The 19,389-nt window shown below is 46.9% G+C and overlaps 1 protein-coding gene across 5 annotated transcripts in view; it reads left to right on the forward strand.

The window, feature by feature from the left end:
- Positions 1-19,389, forward strand: part of FARP1 (FERM, ARH/RhoGEF and pleckstrin domain protein 1) — a 271,923-nt gene that overhangs the window by 182,155 nt on the left and 70,379 nt on the right. For all 5 annotated transcript variants that reach the window (XM_047720272.1, XM_047720273.1, XM_047720271.1 and 2 more), the window contains 2 exons: positions 10,388-10,430; positions 12,881-12,959. In XM_047720272.1, coding sequence (XP_047576228.1) covers positions 10,388-10,430; positions 12,881-12,959 — 122 coding nt within the window. The remainder of the gene's footprint in view (positions 1-10,387; positions 10,431-12,880; positions 12,960-19,389) is intronic.

The following is a 19,389-nucleotide window of genomic DNA, read 5'->3' on the forward strand; positions in this document are numbered from 1 at the left end:
GACTCCCCGCTGAGCAGGGCGCTGCATGCGGGGCTTGATCCCAGGACCCCAGGATCATGACCTGAGCCGAAGGCAGATGCTTCACCAACTGAACCACCCTGGCTCCCGTTTCCATCTTTAAAAAAATTGAAATTGCATGCCCTTCTACAACTCCCCGTTTCCCCTTCCCCCGCCCCAAGCCCCAGGCAACCACCATTCTAATTCTGTTTCTAGGAGTTGGGCTACTCCAGATACCTCTCAGCGGACTCGAACCCCCTTTGTCTTTCTGTGACTTATTTCGCTGAGCCTCCTATCCTCAGGATGCATCTGCAATGTAGCATATGACAGGATATCCATTCCTTTTAAGGCTCAGCTGAGACGCGTTGAATGCACGCACCATGTTTTTGCACGTGCGTGTCTGTGGGTGGACTGGAGGTTGTGTATTTCACAACCGTCAGTGGCTGTGAAGACTGCTGCAGTGAACACGGGTGTGTCCTCAGCCTAGTGTTTTCCATGCTCCTGCTGTGATTTTCACCTTTACCGGCTTCATCTGGGAGGCTCCTTACTTGCCAAACCAAGAAGAAGAGTGATCGGTCCCACCAGATCTGAACGGACGCTGTGGCAGCCGGCCTTGCCCATGTGCCTGCCTGTGTGTGTTATGTGGGAAGCTAGGGTCCCCAAGTTCCTGGCACACGGAGTTGTGGACCTCCGTGCCTGAGTGGTCGGTCCAGGCAGCTGGGGTCCCAGCCCAGCCTTCCGTGCCTCGGCTCACTTTCCATCACGGGAAGCGCGCAGGTCAGAGCAGGCTGCCCCGGTTGGGTTTGCAAACGCCTAAGGGGAGAAGGCACGCATTCCACGGTCTAAGACTGGAAGTAAGCTAGTGATAATTGGTAATCAGTTATGCTCTACCCTTCATTAGACTTGTCCTCTGACTGGCCGGTTAGTAGAGTTGATGGCTGTGTGTCCATGCGAGTTTGTCCTGCCCTTGTCCTTGGGTCCAGGCAGCCGTGCCCATGAGACTGCCTCCACAGGAGCAGACGTGTTTTCATCAGCTGCTGTATTGATTGGTCTTTCCGTGGCAGAAATGCGAGTCAGATCCTGGGAATCGAGACTCTGTACTTCATATTTGAGTTAATTGGTGGCCAGAGTCGGGGGGCTGGTAGAAGGCCAGGAAGTTGCCATTGGGGTGAACTCAGACTTGACTGTCCTTGATCCTCTCCTGTGCGCCATGACTCTGCTCCACTCCTTAATGCATCTCATTTGTTCTGCATTCGAGAGGGGGGGGTGAAGGGGGCCAGACAGTAAATACTGGCTCTGCAGACCTTGCTGTCTCTATGGCAACGCCCCAGCACTGCCCAGGGAGCCGATTCAGAGAGGTAACTTGCCCGGTACTTAACAATGAACTGTATAACCAGGTTTTTAACCAGGATTCACACGCAGGCCTGCTTTCGGCTACACGTGGCTGCCTTTCCTCACATTGGCCCTGAGGTCGCTGAGGGCTGCGTGAACCTCAGCGACGGAGATAGGTATGGACCACTGATCTCAGAAGCCCGTCAGGGGTACTGGGAGGGGCCGGCATTGTGGCTTGTAAATCTTGTTTTAAACATTTGCTTTGTCCTATCACAGCTGGGTAGAATCTGAACCTCTTCAATTTTGGACCTTATCTGGGAAATGAGTTTAATAAATGATGATTTTACGAGGTTGTCATGAGATACTTTACAATGATGGGCCCAGCAGGATCCCTGCACGTAGTATGCACCCCAATATATGTCGTATTTGGTGCTTGCATTCCAGCTCAGAAACCAACGAAGCAGGCCCACCAGTCTTGCATTAAAGCTGTATCACTTACCTATCTGATAAGACAGTTCCCATTTCTAATAAATACCAGTAAAGCTCGGGAAGAGGATTGCTCTCTTTCTGTTAATTTTCTATCTTTCTCTCTGCCAGGAGAAATGTTTTGCTCCTGGTAGTGTCTTAGTTCAGGCTGCCCTAACAAGATACCGCAGGCTGGGTGACTTGAACAGCAGACGGTGTTGGAGACTGGAGTCTGAGATCAGGGTGCCAGCCCGGTCAGTTCCGGATAAGGACTCTCCTTCTGGCTGGCAGGTGGAAATTCTCAATGTATCCTCACATGGCAGAGAGAGACCAACATCTTTCTCTTCTTCTAAGGCCATGGCCCTATTGGACCAAGGCCCCACTTTTAGGATTTTATTAAACCTTCATTACCTTTTAAAGACCTATCTATACAGTCACATTGTGGGGTTAGGGCTTCGACACTAGGATTTGGGAGGGACACAGTTCAGTCAACAGCTGCAGGCATGCTTTCTAGGGGCTTGAGGCCACAGAAACCACGGGTACATGCCTCCTGTGCGTTTCCTAGCCCCACCGGGGTCGGTCAGGCCTCCTTATGTTATGCTTCATAGCAGCCTACTGACCTTGCTTCTTCCTGGGGGTCTGAGAACGTCATAAGCCATGAGCAGCTCTTTGTGGAACAAAGAGGGATGAAGAGTTGCAGAACCACAGACAGAAGTTTGGGAATCCATCAGCAGTGATGTTGTGGAGTGCCTCTTTCCCCATGCAGAGCAGCACTGTGGTTTGATATGACAGTGGCTGTGTTAATGGGGCAGTTCTCAGAGGAGACAAAGCTTCTCTTGAGCATAGAGAGTCTGGGAAGAGGATGGATTGGTAGAAAAAGAGAGCAATGGGGACATCTTCTATTTCTTTTTTTTTTTTTTTCTTTTTAAAAAGATTTTATTTATTTATTTATTTACTTATTTGACAGAGAGAAAGATCATAAGTAGGCAGAGAGGCAGGCAGAGAGAGAGAGGGAGAAGCAGGCTTCCCGCTGAGCAGAGAGCCTGATGTGGGGCTCCATCCCAGGACCCAGACCATGACCTGATCCAAAGGCAGAGGCTTAACCCTCTGAGCCACCCAGGCGCCCTTCATCTTCCATTCCTTAAGCTGGGAAGATACATGGTTTTTTGTTTTTATTTTGTTTATATTTGGTTTCTAATTAATAGACTTCTTTAAAGATTTTATCCATTTATTTGACAGAGACAGAAAAAGAGAGAACCCAAGTAGGGGGGAGCAGCAGGCAGAGGGAGAGGGCGAAGAAGACTTCCCTCTAAGCAGAGACCCGGATGTGAGGCTCGATCCCAGGATCCCAGCATAGATTTCGATCTTGCCTTTTTGTCCAGTCTCGTAATCCTGCTCTTTAATTGGGGGTGTTTAGAGCATTTACGTGTAGTGTGATTGTTGATATGATTTAAATGGGTCATCTTGCTATTTTCTGTTTGTCTTCTCCATTCTTTTTTTTTTTCTTTTAAGATTTTATTTGTCAGAGAGAGAGAGAGAGAGAGAGAGTATGAGCAGAGAAGAGAGGGAGAGGGAGAAGCAGGCTCCCCGCTAAATAGGGAGCCCAATGTGGGGCTCAATCCCAGGGATCATGATCTGAGCCAGAGGCAGATGCTTAACCAACTGAGTCATGCAGGTACCCCTTCTTCACATTTCTTATGCTTGAGGTTTTCTGAGACTTTCAGATCTGTCAGGTTTATCGTTTTCATCAAATTTGGAAATTTTTCAGCCATCATTTCTTCTAATATTCTGTCTGGGTTTTTTTGCCCCTCCCTTGCCATCTTTTATCCTTTGTGACTTCAATTCTCCATGCATGTTAGGCTGCCCAAAGTTGATCTACAGTTCTGTGGTGCTCTGTTAATTTCTTTTTGTTTTCAAGATTTCGTTTATTTATTTGACAGACAGAGATCACAAGTAGGCAGAGAGGAAGGCAGAGAGAGAGGGGGAAGCAGGCTCCTTGCCGAGCAGAAAGCCCGATGTGGGGCCCGATCCCAGGACCCTGGGATCATGAGCTGAATGCAGAGGCTTTAACCCACTGAGCCGCCCAGGCGCCCGAATCCTGGATATTTTATATTCCTATAAACTTTTATTGAGTGTCCTGGGATGCAATTAAGTTATTTGGAAACTATTTAATCCTTTCAGATCTGGATCTTAAGACATGTTAGATGGGACTGGTTTGGTATATAGTCTCAGGTTAATTATTCCTTACTGCTGAGGGACAGCCATTCGGTACCTTACCTAGTACCCCAGAAATCATGAGGTTGTCTGGTCCGGCTGGTGAGAAATAGTAGTAGTCCTGACACTATGTGAGCTCTAGGCCTGATACCTTGAGTCATTTCATTGGTTCTTTCTCCCCAGTCTTGGGTACTTTTATTACAAGGTGACATTGATCAGTATTCAGTTGATGACTCTCAAAGGGAACCTTCTGTACTCTCTCAAATGCTCTTTCTGAGACTTCTCAGCCCCATCTTTTTAATTCATGGATTTGCCAGATATTTCCTCCGTGTACCATGGTCCAGAGCTTGCTCAAGGCAGAAGGCTGGGGCAAGTGTAGTGATCGTGATTTTATTTACTTGTCTCTCAGGGATCACTGTTTCTTACTGTCTGGTGTCCTGAGCTTTCGGATATGTTGTGCTAAGTATATTTTTCTTTTGTTTTTGTTTTGTTTTGTTTTTCATACAGGAAGATAAATCCAGTCCCTGTTAATCTATTTTGAGCAGAATAAAAAATCGCTTAACAGGTTTAAAAAGAAAGCCACACTTAACATTAATATGAAAAAGTTACATTTAAGCAAATTGTTACAAAAATTCAAGGTCTAGTTATTTCTTGTAGGAGTCAGCTTGTGGAAAGACTACTTTGTTGCCATGAATTCTAGACACTGGATAATTTGCTGTAACATTTTATCTCATTCCTTTATATGTTACAGTCGATGAAATTTTTTTGTCACATACAGTTCTGATTTTTAAACCTGAAGAGGTGAGCCGAGCTTTTGTTGAGTCTGTTAGCTTTTAGACGAGCGGCATATTATTTGCAGAAAAAGCACAAGGTTGGGGTCAAATGAACTTGATATTGCATCCTGGCTGTGTGTGACCTTGGGCAGCATAAATAAGCTTTCTGAACTCGGCTTCCTTCCTGTGTAAAATGACCGCATCCTCAGGAACATTAAATGAGAACGTATAAAGCAGTTGTCTAGTGCCTGGCCTGCAGGACATGCTCAAGAAATGGTCTCTTCCCAGTACTCTGATACCAAGTAACTGAGTTTCTTTCAATAAGAATCTTTCCAAAATACCTCAGATATTTTAGTTGCCTACAAAATCTACCTAAAATGTCACCCACCAAAATAACAGAGGCTAAAGAAGTCGAAGGGAAAGAAGAGAAACCACTTTGGAACAGTGGTTGAATTTGCCTTTCCTTACATACCTAAGCGTTGAAGTGTTTCTTCTTTTTTTTTTTTTTAAGATTTTATTTATCTGACAGAGAGAGATCACAAGTGGGCAGACAGGCAAGCAGAGAGAGAGAGAGGAGGAAGCAGGCTCCCTGCAGAGCAGAGAGCCCAATGTGGGACTCGATCCCAGGACCCTGAGATCATGACCTGAGCTGAAGGCAGAGGCTTAACCACTGAGCCACCCAGGTGCCCCTGAAGTGTTTCTTCTAACACTAACATTAACCAAAGATCAGAGGAAAGTAGGGAGCCTGACTGAAATGTAGGCAGATGCGAGAAGACAGGGCTAGAAAGCTGTGTTGAGACCAAACTGTGGAAGGTAGATGTTAGGGGCTGAGGTGTGTCTCCCCGAAATTTGTGTGTTGAAGCTCTAATACCCAGTACCTCAGAACAAGACTGTACTTGAGGATAGGGCCTTTAAGGAGGCGGCGAAGTTAACATGAGGACAGGAGAGTAGGCCCTCATCCAGGCGACAGTTGTTACCTTACAAAGAGGGAAGTTGGATGTACCCGAGGGACACCAGGGGCATACGTCCACAGAGACATGATCATGGGAGCACAGGGCCAGAAGGCATCCATTTGCAAGTCAAGGAGGCCTTGGGAGAAGCCAAGCCCATGACACCATGAGCCTCCAGAGCTGTGAGGAAATTAAAGTGTGTTGTCCAAGTCCCCTAGTCTGTGGTGGTTTGGCCCAGCAGCCCCAGCAACCTCTTACTAGCCTGGAAGTTCTCTGATTCAGTGAGTTGTACTGATGGGGCTGACATTTTGAGAAATCCATTCATGTTAACCAAATCCCTTTACAGTCTGGTAACGTGGCCGTGTAGGGGCGCTCTGGAGACCAGCAGCATGGTTTTGGAGAGAACAGGGATGTGTGGCTTGGTCAAAGGGGTGGATAGTGGGATTAGACATAGATCGTCACAGTTGTGACCTTCTAGGGAGCCGGTTGGCAGGGAAAGAAAGATGATGGTGTTTTTGTCACCTTGTTAATTTGGCCGGAGCTTGCTTCTGTTCTACTTAGGTTGAGTGGAGAAGTGATCTGTCTGTGATGATCTCATCCAGTTCAGATGCTTTCCAGTGGCCTTCCCTGTATATCAAAACTTCCGTGCTTGACGTCAACTCTGACAAGCAGCAACCCTATTTGTCTTCTTGCTCCTTCGAGCTCATCAATTTAGGGTAATTTAAGTCCTCTCTGTGCAAGACCTTTTCTGAGCCCTGCAGCTAACACTGTAACTGGTAAACAGAGAAGTTCTCGGAGACCCTGAGTTCTCCCCCCAACCCCCGAGGTGAGCCATGACATGATCGATGGCCCCCAGCGTGACTGCTGCAGAGCCCTACCTAACAGCCTCATGCCCGCCAGTCTGATGTTCCCAGACCTGCTTGTTCTAAAACCACATGCTCCGTTGGCTCAAACTGGGGCTTGTGTTTGATGCTTGCCACAGAAATGCCAAAAACAGATGAGAGCTGTTTTAAAACAATTCATAAAATTGGCATTGATGTTGCCAGAGCACAGTCGTTTTGTCCTAAGTGGTTTGCAGAAGTCAAGGCAAATTCTGCAGCAGAACTGGCGATGGGGAAGGTTCTCGGAGGGGGTTCCCTGAGGCAGCTATGGTGGCCAGGTGAGCACAGGCCTGCAGGCCCATGGGTGCGCACGCTGTGGTGCGGGTGGGGGGGGTCCCCACTATGGTTCTCCAGTTAACATGCTGTCCCGTGCAACACGACGACTTCACTTACTCTCTCCCCGCCTCCATCCTGCAGCCCTCTGATTTTACAGGGGAAGCAGAAGGCAGCAAGAAGGAACTTCCCTATCTTCCCGACACAGAAATGGAAACTCGCATTCTCTATTTTAGTTCTCCTCTTACTTGACCTTTCAGTAGTTCTTGGTATAATTCCTTCCGGAAACGCTGTCTTCCCATGGCTTCTGTGATGTAACTTTTCCTCTTTTCCCTTCTGTCCTCGTTGCTTCCACCTGCCTGTTCCATGGCAGAGGCGCCATCTTGGGTCATGGCATTTCATCCTCTGGACTCCGTGAGGCAGTGTTCCCCTCCATGGAGTCAGGGTAGAGACGACTTCTAATGTGAGATGTCCTGTCCAGGCTTCACCTCTGAGCTCCAGACACATGCGCCCCACCGTTGCCATACTGTCTCTTGCTCATGAAATCCAAGGACACCTCATAAAATCAAAGTCTAGAACCTCCATCCTGGCCCTCTTCCGGTACCCCTGTCTTTGTGAATGGTGCCAACATCTATCCAGAGGCCCTCGGCAGAAATCCTAGTATTGATTTGGTCATTTTCTCCTCTCTGAGCCACCATATCCAGTCCGTCAGTAAATCCCTTTTGATTTTACCTCTTAAATTTTTCTTCAGTCCGCCCGCTTTCCCCCATCTCTGCTTCTGCACCCCTGGTCCAGAATAGTGTTCTCTCTCACCCAGACGATTGCTATGGGTTAGTCCACATCTCTTCCAGCCCTTCTGTCCTCACACTGCCAGCTTCATCTTTTTAAAGATAGCACATCTGATGCTGTCAGCCCTGTGCTTAAATCTAATGTCCTATTGCTCTGAGGACAAGGATGAAGAAATGGCAACATGGTGGCGGGGGCCAGCGGCGGGGTGCAGTCTGACCCCTTCCTGACCCACCCGCCTTGCTCTGGGGCTGGGGCGTTCCCTTCACATCTCCACATGACGTCATCTTCCGGGACCCGTTCCCTCAACAATGTCATGTTCATATCAGGTCTCACGTTCCCTCTACCCCCGTGCCTGGTCATACCTCTGTCCCGGCCCTTGGGAGTCCTCTGCCCTCCCTTCAGTCAGTTTCTGTCACACAACTTCACTTTTGTCAGGAAGGGTTTAGTTCCTGTCTCTTCCCCACTCGACCATCAGTTCCGTAAAGCAGGGACCATGCTAAGTTTGTCTCGTCGCTGGATTCCCAGAGCCTGGCATGGGGACGTGGTAATTTTTTGTTAAATGGATAAAAAAGTTAAGAACAGGGTTTTAATTTCCAACTCTGGGTACTGATTGTCTCAGTCTCCGTTTCTTATCCCATGGAAATACATTTGGCACCTTATCCATCTGTTAGGAATCTTAAAAAATACATCTCGCAAACGATGATTGTGGTTTTAAATGTTTATGTTCTCACGTTTGAAGGTTGATGTTTATAATTATCACAGTGGAGATAAACCTATGTCAAGTAATGCCAGTATTTTTTTTTTCAAGTTTATTTATGTAACTAATCTCTACATATAACCTGGGGTTTGATCTCACGATCCTGAGATCAAGAATCACATCTCCTCCGGCTGAGCCAGCCAAACCCCCCTAATGTCATTGTTTTGTTGTTGTTAATGTTGTTTGTCCCCCTTACAGGAGAGTGGTAGGGAATGGGAAATACTGAAATGAGAATTTCATTAAGAAATATTACCGCTTGGGGGCACCTGGGTGGCTCAGTTGATTAAGCAACTGCCTTTGGCTCGGGTCATGATCCCAAGGTCCTGGGATTGAGCCCCATTTCCGGCTCCCTGCTCAGTAGGGAGCCTCCTTCTCTCTCTGCTTCACTGCCTGCTTGTGCTCTTCCGCTCTCTGTCAAATAAATAAATTAAAAAAAAAAGAACTTTATAAAAAAAAATACTACTGCTTGGAGAAGGTGAATGGGGAAAGAGTAACCTGAATAAGTAGAGATTTAACATTTTTAGTGTTTCCATTGAGAATTCTTAGTGCTCACTTAAGGTGATTTGGATAATGGAGAAAGGCAGAAGACAGGATATCACCCATCTTCCAACCTCCCAAACACATTTTCCCACATACTTAAATATTCCACAAGAACATCATTTTTAATGCCTGCATGGTAACATGTCCTATTAGAGATTACTTATTTATTTGGTGTTATTGTAAAAATTTTTCACCATCAGAAATGCTAATCACAGCATTTTTATTTCACCTAAATCTTTGTGTGCATCAATGTACAATTTCCCAAAGTTCCATGACTGGATGAAGAGTATGTGTAGGAGTGGGGTTTTTTAAGGCTTCAGATAATTATTACCTAGTTAGTCTCCAGAAATATACCAATTCATCTCTCCACCAAAAGCGTTAAGACACTGCAGTTTCCCTGCCAAGCTGGGGTATTACGGTACGAATACACAGATACCTACAGTCCTATCCTGGTGCAAATTTAGTGGGTGGAATTGGTATTTGATTTTTCCGCCTTGCATTTGTAGTGTGGATTGCTCCTGAATTTGAACAATTTCCCTGTTAGCCATTGTTACTTTTTTTTTCTTCTGTCACTTACCTGTTAATTCTTTGCATCGTTCGAGAGTGTTGTGTTTTTCATATTTACTTGTAAGAACCTCTTTACGTTAAGCACAGTAACTGTGTCTTCAGTAGAACCCTTTCCACATGACCACCAGTTCAGAAGGAGTTCAGAGAAAAGCAGCGTGTGAAATCAGATAATATGGTTAAATGATGCTTTATCCTTAAGGGCAATTGGCTGCTCTCTCTTAATTTTGCCTCCTGTCCTGCCTGTGTGTGAAAAGAGTCTGGACTTTGAAGCTGGACAGGCTTGGTTTCAGTCCTTACTCTGTCTGGACAAATAATGGGTTCCTACAAGTCTCTGTTCCTCTTCTAGGCAACCTGAATCCTTCTGGCCTTGTTTTGAGAGGTCGGAAGCTTCTGGATAGTGCCTGGTGCAGATAGATATATTCCCTTCCTATTCCTTCCCTTCCTGTATGCCTCAAAGATGTGTCTGTAAATGCGTACAACACGTGGGTATTTGTTTCATTAAGGAGCATGTGTTTTCACTCCCCCTGTAGCCAGATGTGCAGTGGGGCCTCGGGGTTCGCTGAAGAACTAGCTGTGGGAGAAGAGTGCAAAAGAGAGGCAAAAAAGTCTTAGTTCACTCTTGGCATCTGGGAGAGGTTTTTAACTTCGAAGCTCAGGGATGATATCAGCAAATTTGGATCTATACTATGCAAGTGGTAGGTGATGGGAGATACACCATCCTGCAGAAAACAGGAACAGATGGCCTCAAATACTCAAAAATATGGTGATTTTAAACAGCTCCAAGTCAAGTCTCAAAATACTTGTGCTCTTCCATTGAGAATTTGTCTCAATCTGTTTTTTCTTTTGTAGGTGTGGCTGGATCTCTTAAAACCTATTGTCAAGCAGATTAGAAGTAAGTATCTCCCCTGTGTTTAACAGTGATGTTAAGTGTGAAGCCAGACTGTTTCCTTTTCTAGACAACATTGGCCCTGGTGGCACAGATTCTTGGTGGTGGTGGTGGTTTTTTTTTAACCCCTTGATTTCCTGTCCTTATCCACTAAACCAACTGCAATTAAAATGTCACTTCTGCAATTTTAATATTTAACAATTTGGTCATCAAAACCTTGCTTGGAAAATCCAATCTCGATTCATAGCTAACGCATATTGTTCATCCCAGGCTACTTGAGCTTGCCATGGTCAAGGCCCATGTTTGTTACTGTCACTTTTGAAGGGGAAGGTGGAGCCCCATATTCCAAAGACTGGGGTTGGGTTTTCTGTCCTGCTTCTCCAAAGCCTGGGAAATCAGACTGCGAGTGTTGTGTGGAAAAAACGAGGTGCCCAAAAGTGTCTGGGTGGTGGGATGAGCGGGAGGGTTCTGAATGGCAAGCAGAACTGAAGGGGGTCTGGCTTGCATTTACATCGTGTGCTGGAGAAGATTAGGAGGAGTAAGGAAAGAAGGCATGCTTTCTCTCTCCCTTCTTGTTGAGACTCAGACCAGGACAGCCCCTCCACTCTCTGCCCCCCACTCTTGGTTTTGAGGTCAAGTTCAGAGTCTAAATGCTCCCTCCCTGCTTCCCCAGCCTGGGCAGAAGTCCCAGGATGGAAACAGAATCGTATTCCATTAGTGGAACAGGAAGCACCAGGACACCTCGCTGCGATCATTTCAATGTCTGACTAAGAAACCCCACTGGGCCACTTCTAACAATTTATGTGGGTGTAATGACCAGACGCGCAGCGTCTGTAGGGCCCCTATGCGTTTGAAATCGATGTTGATCTTCTGTCATTTAAATTAAGCAATTATTGATGCTGAAAATGAAACCTCCATTGTTTGTTTAATGTTTATGGGTTTATGGGGTGGCTAGCCAGAACCTGAGCATGGAGGACTGGAGGTGGGGGCGGGGAGCACGTTGCTGAGAAGCCCTCAGACCTGGTGGGTGGAGTAACGAAGCATCCAGAATGGTGACTTGTGTGCCTGCGGTAACTCCTGGGAAATGCTCAGTGTGGAACGGCGTCTTTTAGCATGCTGCCAAATGCAGACCGGAGATACCCTCTGTTGCCCTCGGGTCCACCCTGAGCAGGGCTTCTCCTCCGATCCCCGTGGGCTGTGACTAGTTGTGTGTGAGACAGAGCTGTCCTTCTGCATTGAGGGACAGCATCTTCCTCGCTTCAGGCTGTAGAAGGATCTGGTAGCCTCGAGGAATTCGCCGCATACAGGAGACGGGCTGGCCTTCCTGTCTTCCCCATTTGGCCACGTTACTTTATGATCCATCCTCGACAGGCGAAGGTTTTTGTTCCTTGTTAGCGTGGTCGGGGACAAGGGACCCCGTGTCCCTGGGCTTCAGTATTTCTGTGCCTCGTTTTTCTCCTAATTTTGTGTCTCTTGTCCACATCTTCATCTTCCGTCGCTTTTGGGTTTTTTTTCCTCAACTTAAATGGGTGATCACAGATGATGATACAACATTATTTTTTGTGACAGCGAAAGGTAGAGCAAAGAGACATTTTCTGCTTTTGCACAACTGCTGTTAAAATTTGGATTTCATTATATTTCCTTATATTTCATAGACCGTAAACTCGTGGCTATCATTCCAAAGGGCAGAACCTGTAAGACTGCTCTGATCTATAAGCTCATATAAGCTTATATATATCTGATAGATATGAAATTTGATACATATATCAGAACAAGCTCTGACTCAGGTTATAAATTATAATTAACTTGATGTTTTGTTTTAATTCTGAAGAGTTAGCCATCTCCTTGTTCCCCTCCCTGTCCACCCATCGCAGGTCCGCTCTCCGATTTTGCCTGAACTCATCCGCACGACGGTTTAGAGAGGCTTTGGCTGACGGCTGGGGCTGGGCCTCGCCTTGTTTGTCTTCTCTCCAGAGCTCAGGGGAGCACCTGGCCCGTAGGTGCTCATACATATTTGATGAGCACATCAGCAGCTCTACCCGGTGGAGAGCTTAAAATCCTAAATCCTATAACCGACTGACATTTTCATTTTTCCCTCAAGTTACCCGAAGCCCTCCATTTGGACTAAAAGAGCCAAGTAGATAAGTTTTTGAAGGCAAATGCTTGTTTTTACAATCTGAGTACAGTTTAAGTCTTCAGAGGAAAAGGTTAATACCTGAACCAAACAGTCTGGTCAAAGCGTTATTTTAGAACAGGCAGCTGTGTCTCTGCGACACGGGAGTGGGAATTAGTACCTCAGCTACTGCTTCAGTGACCCGGATGTGAGCAGATGTGCTCTTGGCAGCTTGGAATGAGACTCGTTATTTGGTGTCTGATATACCCTCTGAAATCTTTTTCCTTAATTGCACTTGAAACAAATCAATAAATGCTTTTCTGCTTTTCTCCCCTCCTTTTAGGGCCAAAGCATGTTGTTGTCAAGTTTGTGGTGAAATTCTTTCCACCGGACCACACACAACTCCAAGAAGAACTCACAAGGTTAGTGGTTTGGAAACTGGGTATTTACTGCCACGGGGTGCCGAGGAGAAGAGAAGGTCCGTGTTCTCCGCCGTCTGATGACACGTGTCCACAGCACTTCACTGACCGGCATCTGCACTGTCCTTCAACGTGTAACCCTTTGCTCCCAGCTCTGCCTACAAACAGGGCAAGAGAGAAAGCACCACGTTTTCCTCAAAACCTGGTTTCTTGAAAGCTAAGCCGTGAAGGGAACCAGGCTTGTGACCTCTCCCGGTCCTAGTTTTCTTCTTCTATGTGTCACGTCACAAGACAGTTTGGGGAAGTCAGACTCTGGGAAACCAAGATGTTAGCTCGGTGTCTTTCAGTTGCTGCCGTGAGTGGGTAGGCACGAGCCAATGCTCGGTTTCTTTGAAAGTTGGCCAAGTGGGAGAAGCGTGAGCCCGGAGTCAGGCCTGCCCTTGATCCCTGTGTGACTGGCCAGCTTTCGTGCTCCCTTTTTCCCCTCTGCTCATTGCCCTGTTCAGTGCTACTCTGCTGGCACCTGGCCAGCGTTGTCTTGAGGAGAAGCAGGATTATGCACGAGGCGGCTGGAGCCCGTAGGGAGGATATGCATGATCACATCATCGCCACCATTGTTTAACTTGCAGAAGAGACAGGGTATATGCTAGGGGAGAGCAAAGCCTGGTGGGAACGCCTGAAGACAAAGTGTCACCCTTTCAAGAGTGCCCGGATGAGTGACCTACTAGTCTGACCAGGCAGATTCTTCCCACACATGGCTTTCAAGCTGTTGCTGATTAGGCTAAGCCTGTCCCTTCCTTGTCCTCCTCTTGGTATGGAGCACAATGTCTTGGGTTGTTGACTGTCATTTAGCAAAGGAATGAAGGCATTCCGTCAACAGTGCTTAGGGAGTGGACGCTGTATGCGTTGTCCTAGGCTCTGGAAATATGTGGTGAAAAGGCAAGCCTGACTCTCATAGGAGCAGACAAAATGATTAAACGAACGAGAACAAATATCAGATAATGGTAAGATCTCTGTGGGTAACTGAGGAAGGATGATCGGATGGACAGTTACGACCAGGTGACAGCTTCAGATGGGTCAGTCTGAGGAAGTGGTACGTGTCTGAGCACGTGATAAGAATCCTTCAGTCCTTCTTGGAGGAAGAGCCTTCCAGGTAGAAGGACCGGTTGGCAGTGGTCAAGGCACCAACAAGTTCCGGATGTTCAAATACAGTGGACCCTTGAACAGGAGTTTGAGCTGCACACGTCCACTTACGTGCAGATGGCACACATGTGCGCGCGTGTGTGTGTGAGAGTGTGATAAATACAGCACGGGACTACATGCACTTTCTCTTCACAAATGGATTTTCTTCACATTTCTTGTCTGTAGCTTACTTTTTTTTTTTTTTTAAATAAGAATACAATGTGTGATACATATAACTTACAAAATATGTGTTAGCCAGCTGTGTTTCTGACTGGTAAGCCTTCCAGTGAACAGTAGTTGAGTTTTGGGGAAGTCAAAAGTTAAATGCAGATTTGGGGCTGCACCTGGGGTCGGTACCCCTAATCGCGCTGTTGCTCAAGGGCCAGCTGTACCCTAGAGAAGGCTGGCGTGGCAGGCACAGACAGGGCGACGTGCAGTGAGGCAGGACAGAGGCTGGATGGATGGTAGGGTTGAAAGTCTAGCTGCCGTGCGGGTGTTGCAAGATGGTGACAGCTGGGAATTCCGTGAGGAAGCCATTGCTCTCCGTACCACAGTGGTGGTCCCAGAGGAGGTGGCAGGAGTGGAAACGGGAAAGTGTGGTTGCATTTGGGCTCTGTGCTGGAGATGGGGTCCATCCATCCTGGTGAGGGGCCAGTGGCAGCAGAGACTGAGGGAGGGGAGGAATGCTTAGACTTTTGACTTATGCTTAGACTTTGACTTAAGAAAGGAGTAGAGGGAAGCAGGGGATCGCGGAGGGGTGGAAAGTCAGGGATTGGGTTCTGCCGGCTTTTGTTTGAGAGGCCCGCCAGACGCCATGCTGCCATGTCAGGTGCAGGAACGTGGACTTCCAGGAACAGGTGAAGGCCGTGGCTCTTCCCATGGCTCTGCGTTTTCTGAGTGAGTTGCTACTAAGTTGCTACCTCCACTGATAATCCTCAAATGGATGAAGCCGTTAATTGGCCAGGAATTACGGGAGCCCTCAGCCTTCTGGGAGGTATGCGTGGTTTTCTAGAACAGCCCCCATGGAGGAGAGGCAGCTGGACTGCGACGCGCGGAAGCAGAAGATGGGCCAACGACAGTAGAGGCTTCCGGTGCTTTCATTGCTGGGGCTGCTGGGTCTCTGCATCTGGGCTGGGTTTCCTCTGGTTGGAACATGCATTGCTTGGAGCTCAGAATATCGACCTCAATCTGAAGGCGAGTCCAGCTGTCACAGGGCAGTGTGCCTTTGCCTCCTGTTTGTCACTGCACCTGTGTCCTCCTTGGGAAGTTGGTGGCATGAATCCTTGTTTTTCCCCCTCCCGTTCTACTTTGCTTTGAGTTTTCTGCACCTTTTCAGTGTTTGCGAATCATTGTCTCTAGAGGTTTGTAGTTTCCTCCCATGGTGGTTTTTGCTAGAAAATTCCATGCAGCTTGGGGCCTCTTAGCCAAGTGTGCCTGGTATGTGGCCAACCACTGTGTCCGATCAGATAAATTCCTCAGGTGACACAGGCTCGGCCGAATGGGGCAGCTTTGGGGTTTTCTTGTCTTTGCTTTCCGGCTCCCAGTGTTAACCACATTTAAAACATCTTTCCATAGACTCCTTTCGGTGCAAGGGTGAAGATAATCGATAGGAAATTTAGGAGCTCTCCCTCGCTTTGGACTTTGTTGAAAGGTGCAGCGGGAAGGGGACCTTCCTGATCCAATATGTCGCCTCCCTCATTCTCAAGTTCCTGTGTAAGCGGAAGCTTAGTGATGGGCCTCTTGAGGTCCCCGGCACTTTTCTGCAGCAGAGAGGGAGTGAGGGAGGGCTTCAGGGAAGCTCTGTGTGGACAGCACTTTAGCCGAGGGACGTGGGGACAAGAGGGCGACAGAGGCAGGTCTGCGGTTTCGCAGACTCTGAGTGACTCTAGCTCTACAGTTAATTCTCGGGGCCTCCGGAATAGGTTTCAGCTTCCTGTGTCTGTAGACAGAAGATTAAATTGCACTTTGCTGTTAACCGAGGGGCTGAATTCCTTTCTATTTATTGAACCACACTTTCTGTGGCGCTGTGTCCTGTTGCCACCAGGGCCGTGGCCTCTAGAAGGAGAAAAGCAGGTGTGGGTTTGAAACAGCGAGGGGGAGCAGTCTTTGGGGTAGAGGTTACCAGGTTTCCTTACCACGGAGCTCCAAGACCGTCTCGATGAGCCCACATGCCTCTCGGCACGCTTCGCTAGGGCGTCCTGTCTCCGCTCCGATCCGGTTTCCTCTTGGCTGTGCTCTTCTTAGAGGTGGTGAGATCCGTCCAAACTTGCCGCCCTTCAAGGCCTGCTCAGGTGTCTCCTGAGACCAGCGGAGAAGTTGTAAATTACTTTCCGCTGAATAAGGAAAGAACAGTGAAGACCTCCTGAACGAAATAAGTTAAGATAGACGTGTTTAAAGTAGGGCCTCTGGTTGGTGTGAGTTGCCACACTTACTGTCCCCAGAAGTCCTCCTGATGAGTCCCGGCCACCGTCATCCCCTTCTCCAGACGCCCAGGCTGCTGCCAAAGCTCTGTTCTGAGCGCTTTGCGTGTCCATCATTGACTGGTCTCGTTTTATTTTGTGCCTTTTGAGCTAACTCAGCCTTTAGCTCCCGTGAATTTGATGGCGGTTCCTTAATTTATAGTACAAAAGGCGTTGGTGAATCCCCGAAGTGAGCCCTGACTGACAGCGGTCACGAAGTCAACCGTCAGGGCCCAGGAAGACCGTTCTCATGTTCCAAGGGCCTCAGAACAGGGAGACTGAACACGACTAGAGTAGGGAGTGACAGGTTCTTCCTATAGCCCCCAGAATGCCTGACGTGTGAGCTTCCAGAAGCCAGTGCTGCCTGGGAGCCCGCAGGAGACGTCACCAACGCCTGTTAGACTCTGACCATTCATCTGTCCCTGAACATTTCTCTGCAGATTCCAGACCTCATGTTTGAACTGGGAGATGGTCAGCTACTCAGAACGGAATGCTCTTAGGCCCTCGACTTGTTTAAAAATTTAACCAGAAAGAGAAAGCCTGCAGGTCTGCGAAGTGTTAGGTTCAGAATAGCATATCCCCTGCCTAATCCAGAAAGCCAGGTTGTGCTGCCTCTTGTCTTGTGTGGGGTCTTTTGTGGGGGAGCTGGTTCCAAAAATGCCTCTGTAGTTGTTTTTAGTTCTTAGAAATGGAATTTCCTAAGCAACTTAAAGGGGATTCATTTTTCTTTTCTCTCTCTCTCTCTCTTTTTTTTTAAATTTTACTAAGTAAGCTGTACCCCCAACACGGGACTTGAAGTCATGACCCTGACATCAAGAGTCACATGCTCCACTGCCTGAGCCAGCCGGGCACCTCTAGTTTTTCATGTATAAGGGAAAAATCGCTAACATTTATTGAATGTGTTTGTTCTAGCCATGAGATTTCCATGCATTACTTCAATTATTTCTTATGGCAACCTTTATGGTTGATCTTATTAAAAGCCCCCCTTTTTTTTTAAATTAAAAATAACCTGTCATTATTACAAAAATCACAGGTGTACAGTGTAGAAAGAACATGCAGATAAGCAAGAATAAGAAGGTAAAATACCGTATTCCGGTGGCCCAGAGGTGAGCATTAGGTAATATATTAGTGTGATATCCTTTCTGATTTTTCCATATGTACTTTTCATTTCACCTACTACCATGGCCATGCTAAGATTTCCCCATCTGTCCCGTAAATGTCATTTTTGTCTGCTCATTTGAAAGGAGATTCACTGTAGGACCAGAGTTGCACTTGGTTATGTCCTTTGGACCTCATTTAATCCAGCAGAGTCTCTCCTTTTTTTTTTTTTTTCTTCCCCCTTCATGATACCACCTTGTTGAAGAAACTGGACCCGGTACATGGTAGAATGCCGCACCTCCTGAATTTGTCAGATTTCATCCTCGTGGTGCCATTTAGCTTTTTCCTCTATCCTCTGCTTTTCCAGAAAACTGGAAGGTCATTCGATAGGCTTGATGGATACTGGTTGAACATTTGGGGCCAGAATTCATCAGAAGTGATGCTGTGTGTTTCCAGTTTCATTAACAGTGCCAAGATTCATCATTGAATTAGGGTGGGGGTGTTCTGATCTCGCCACTGCGAAGTGAAGTCATCCTACTTTGTCTCCAGGCAAACATTCAATCTCCTGGATGGTTTTAACGCGGATTAACAGCCCTTGCCAGAGTCTGTAATGTCTTAGAGATTGTGGAAGGAGGATTCTTGTGGTAATTAGTCGGCATACTTCCGGAAGGAACTTTGCCTCCTCTACTTGGATTTTCCAAATATCCTGAAATGCCGCTCTTGTTGGAGACGCAGAGTCCATGCTCCATTTTTTGCCTCAGGTTACCAAGAATTGCTTTCATAGTCTCCTCCAATGGTGATGCATTTAGAAAATTTAGGAGCTCTCCCTCACTTCGGACTTGGTCGCAAGGTGTGGCGGGAAGGGGACCTTCCTGATCCCATACGTTGCCTCCCTCATTCTCAAATTCCTGTGTTTTTCCTGCTTTCTCTTTGACTACTGAAAAGGACTCAGGAATTTTTATCGAATCCATGTGTTTTGATTCACTTTAATTATTCTTATTGATACTCAAGTTGCCACAGCATTGGCAGGTGGACACCCCTTCAAGATGTTTCTTTGCCCCCCCTTTATTAAAGATTTATTTAAGAGAAAGGGGAGAAAAAGAGGATCTCAAGCAGACTCCCCACTGAGTGCAGAGCCTAGCCTGGGGCTCGATCTCACAACCCTCTGATCATGACCTGAGCTGAAACCAAGAGTCGGACACTCAACCAACCGAGCCACCCAGGGGCCCCTCTTTTGCCTTTTTAGTACAACCCATTTATATTTCCAAGCCGCCTTGCTTTCTGGCTTCACTAGATACTCCAGACTCATACCTACCCTATACCTAGAATCTGTCATTTCTCCATGGATCTTCCTCTGTGACCTTCCAATAACTGCAGACTGCCAGAATCCAACTGCAAGATTTACTACTGAGGTAGCACCTCTAGGGCAAAACTAGCAAATATCTTCTTAAAAATATGTAGGTGTTCCTGTTGAATTTTTTTTTTTCAAATCAGTTTTTACACTGCACTATTTTTACGTAATATCTTTGATCTATAAACCAAAAATGTTTCCTAGCTTTATTCTGCAATATAAAAATAACTGTAAAATGAATTTTTATAGATTGGTAACCGAGGCTTTTGGGAGAATCTAAGTGACTATTACACTACACACACACACACAAAACACTCATGTTTTTCCAAGTCAGTTGGCAAAG

This window comes from Lutra lutra, chromosome 3 (assembly GCF_902655055.1).
Source record: "Lutra lutra chromosome 3, mLutLut1.2, whole genome shotgun sequence".
Classification (NCBI taxonomy): domain Eukaryota; kingdom Metazoa; phylum Chordata; class Mammalia; order Carnivora; family Mustelidae; genus Lutra; species Lutra lutra.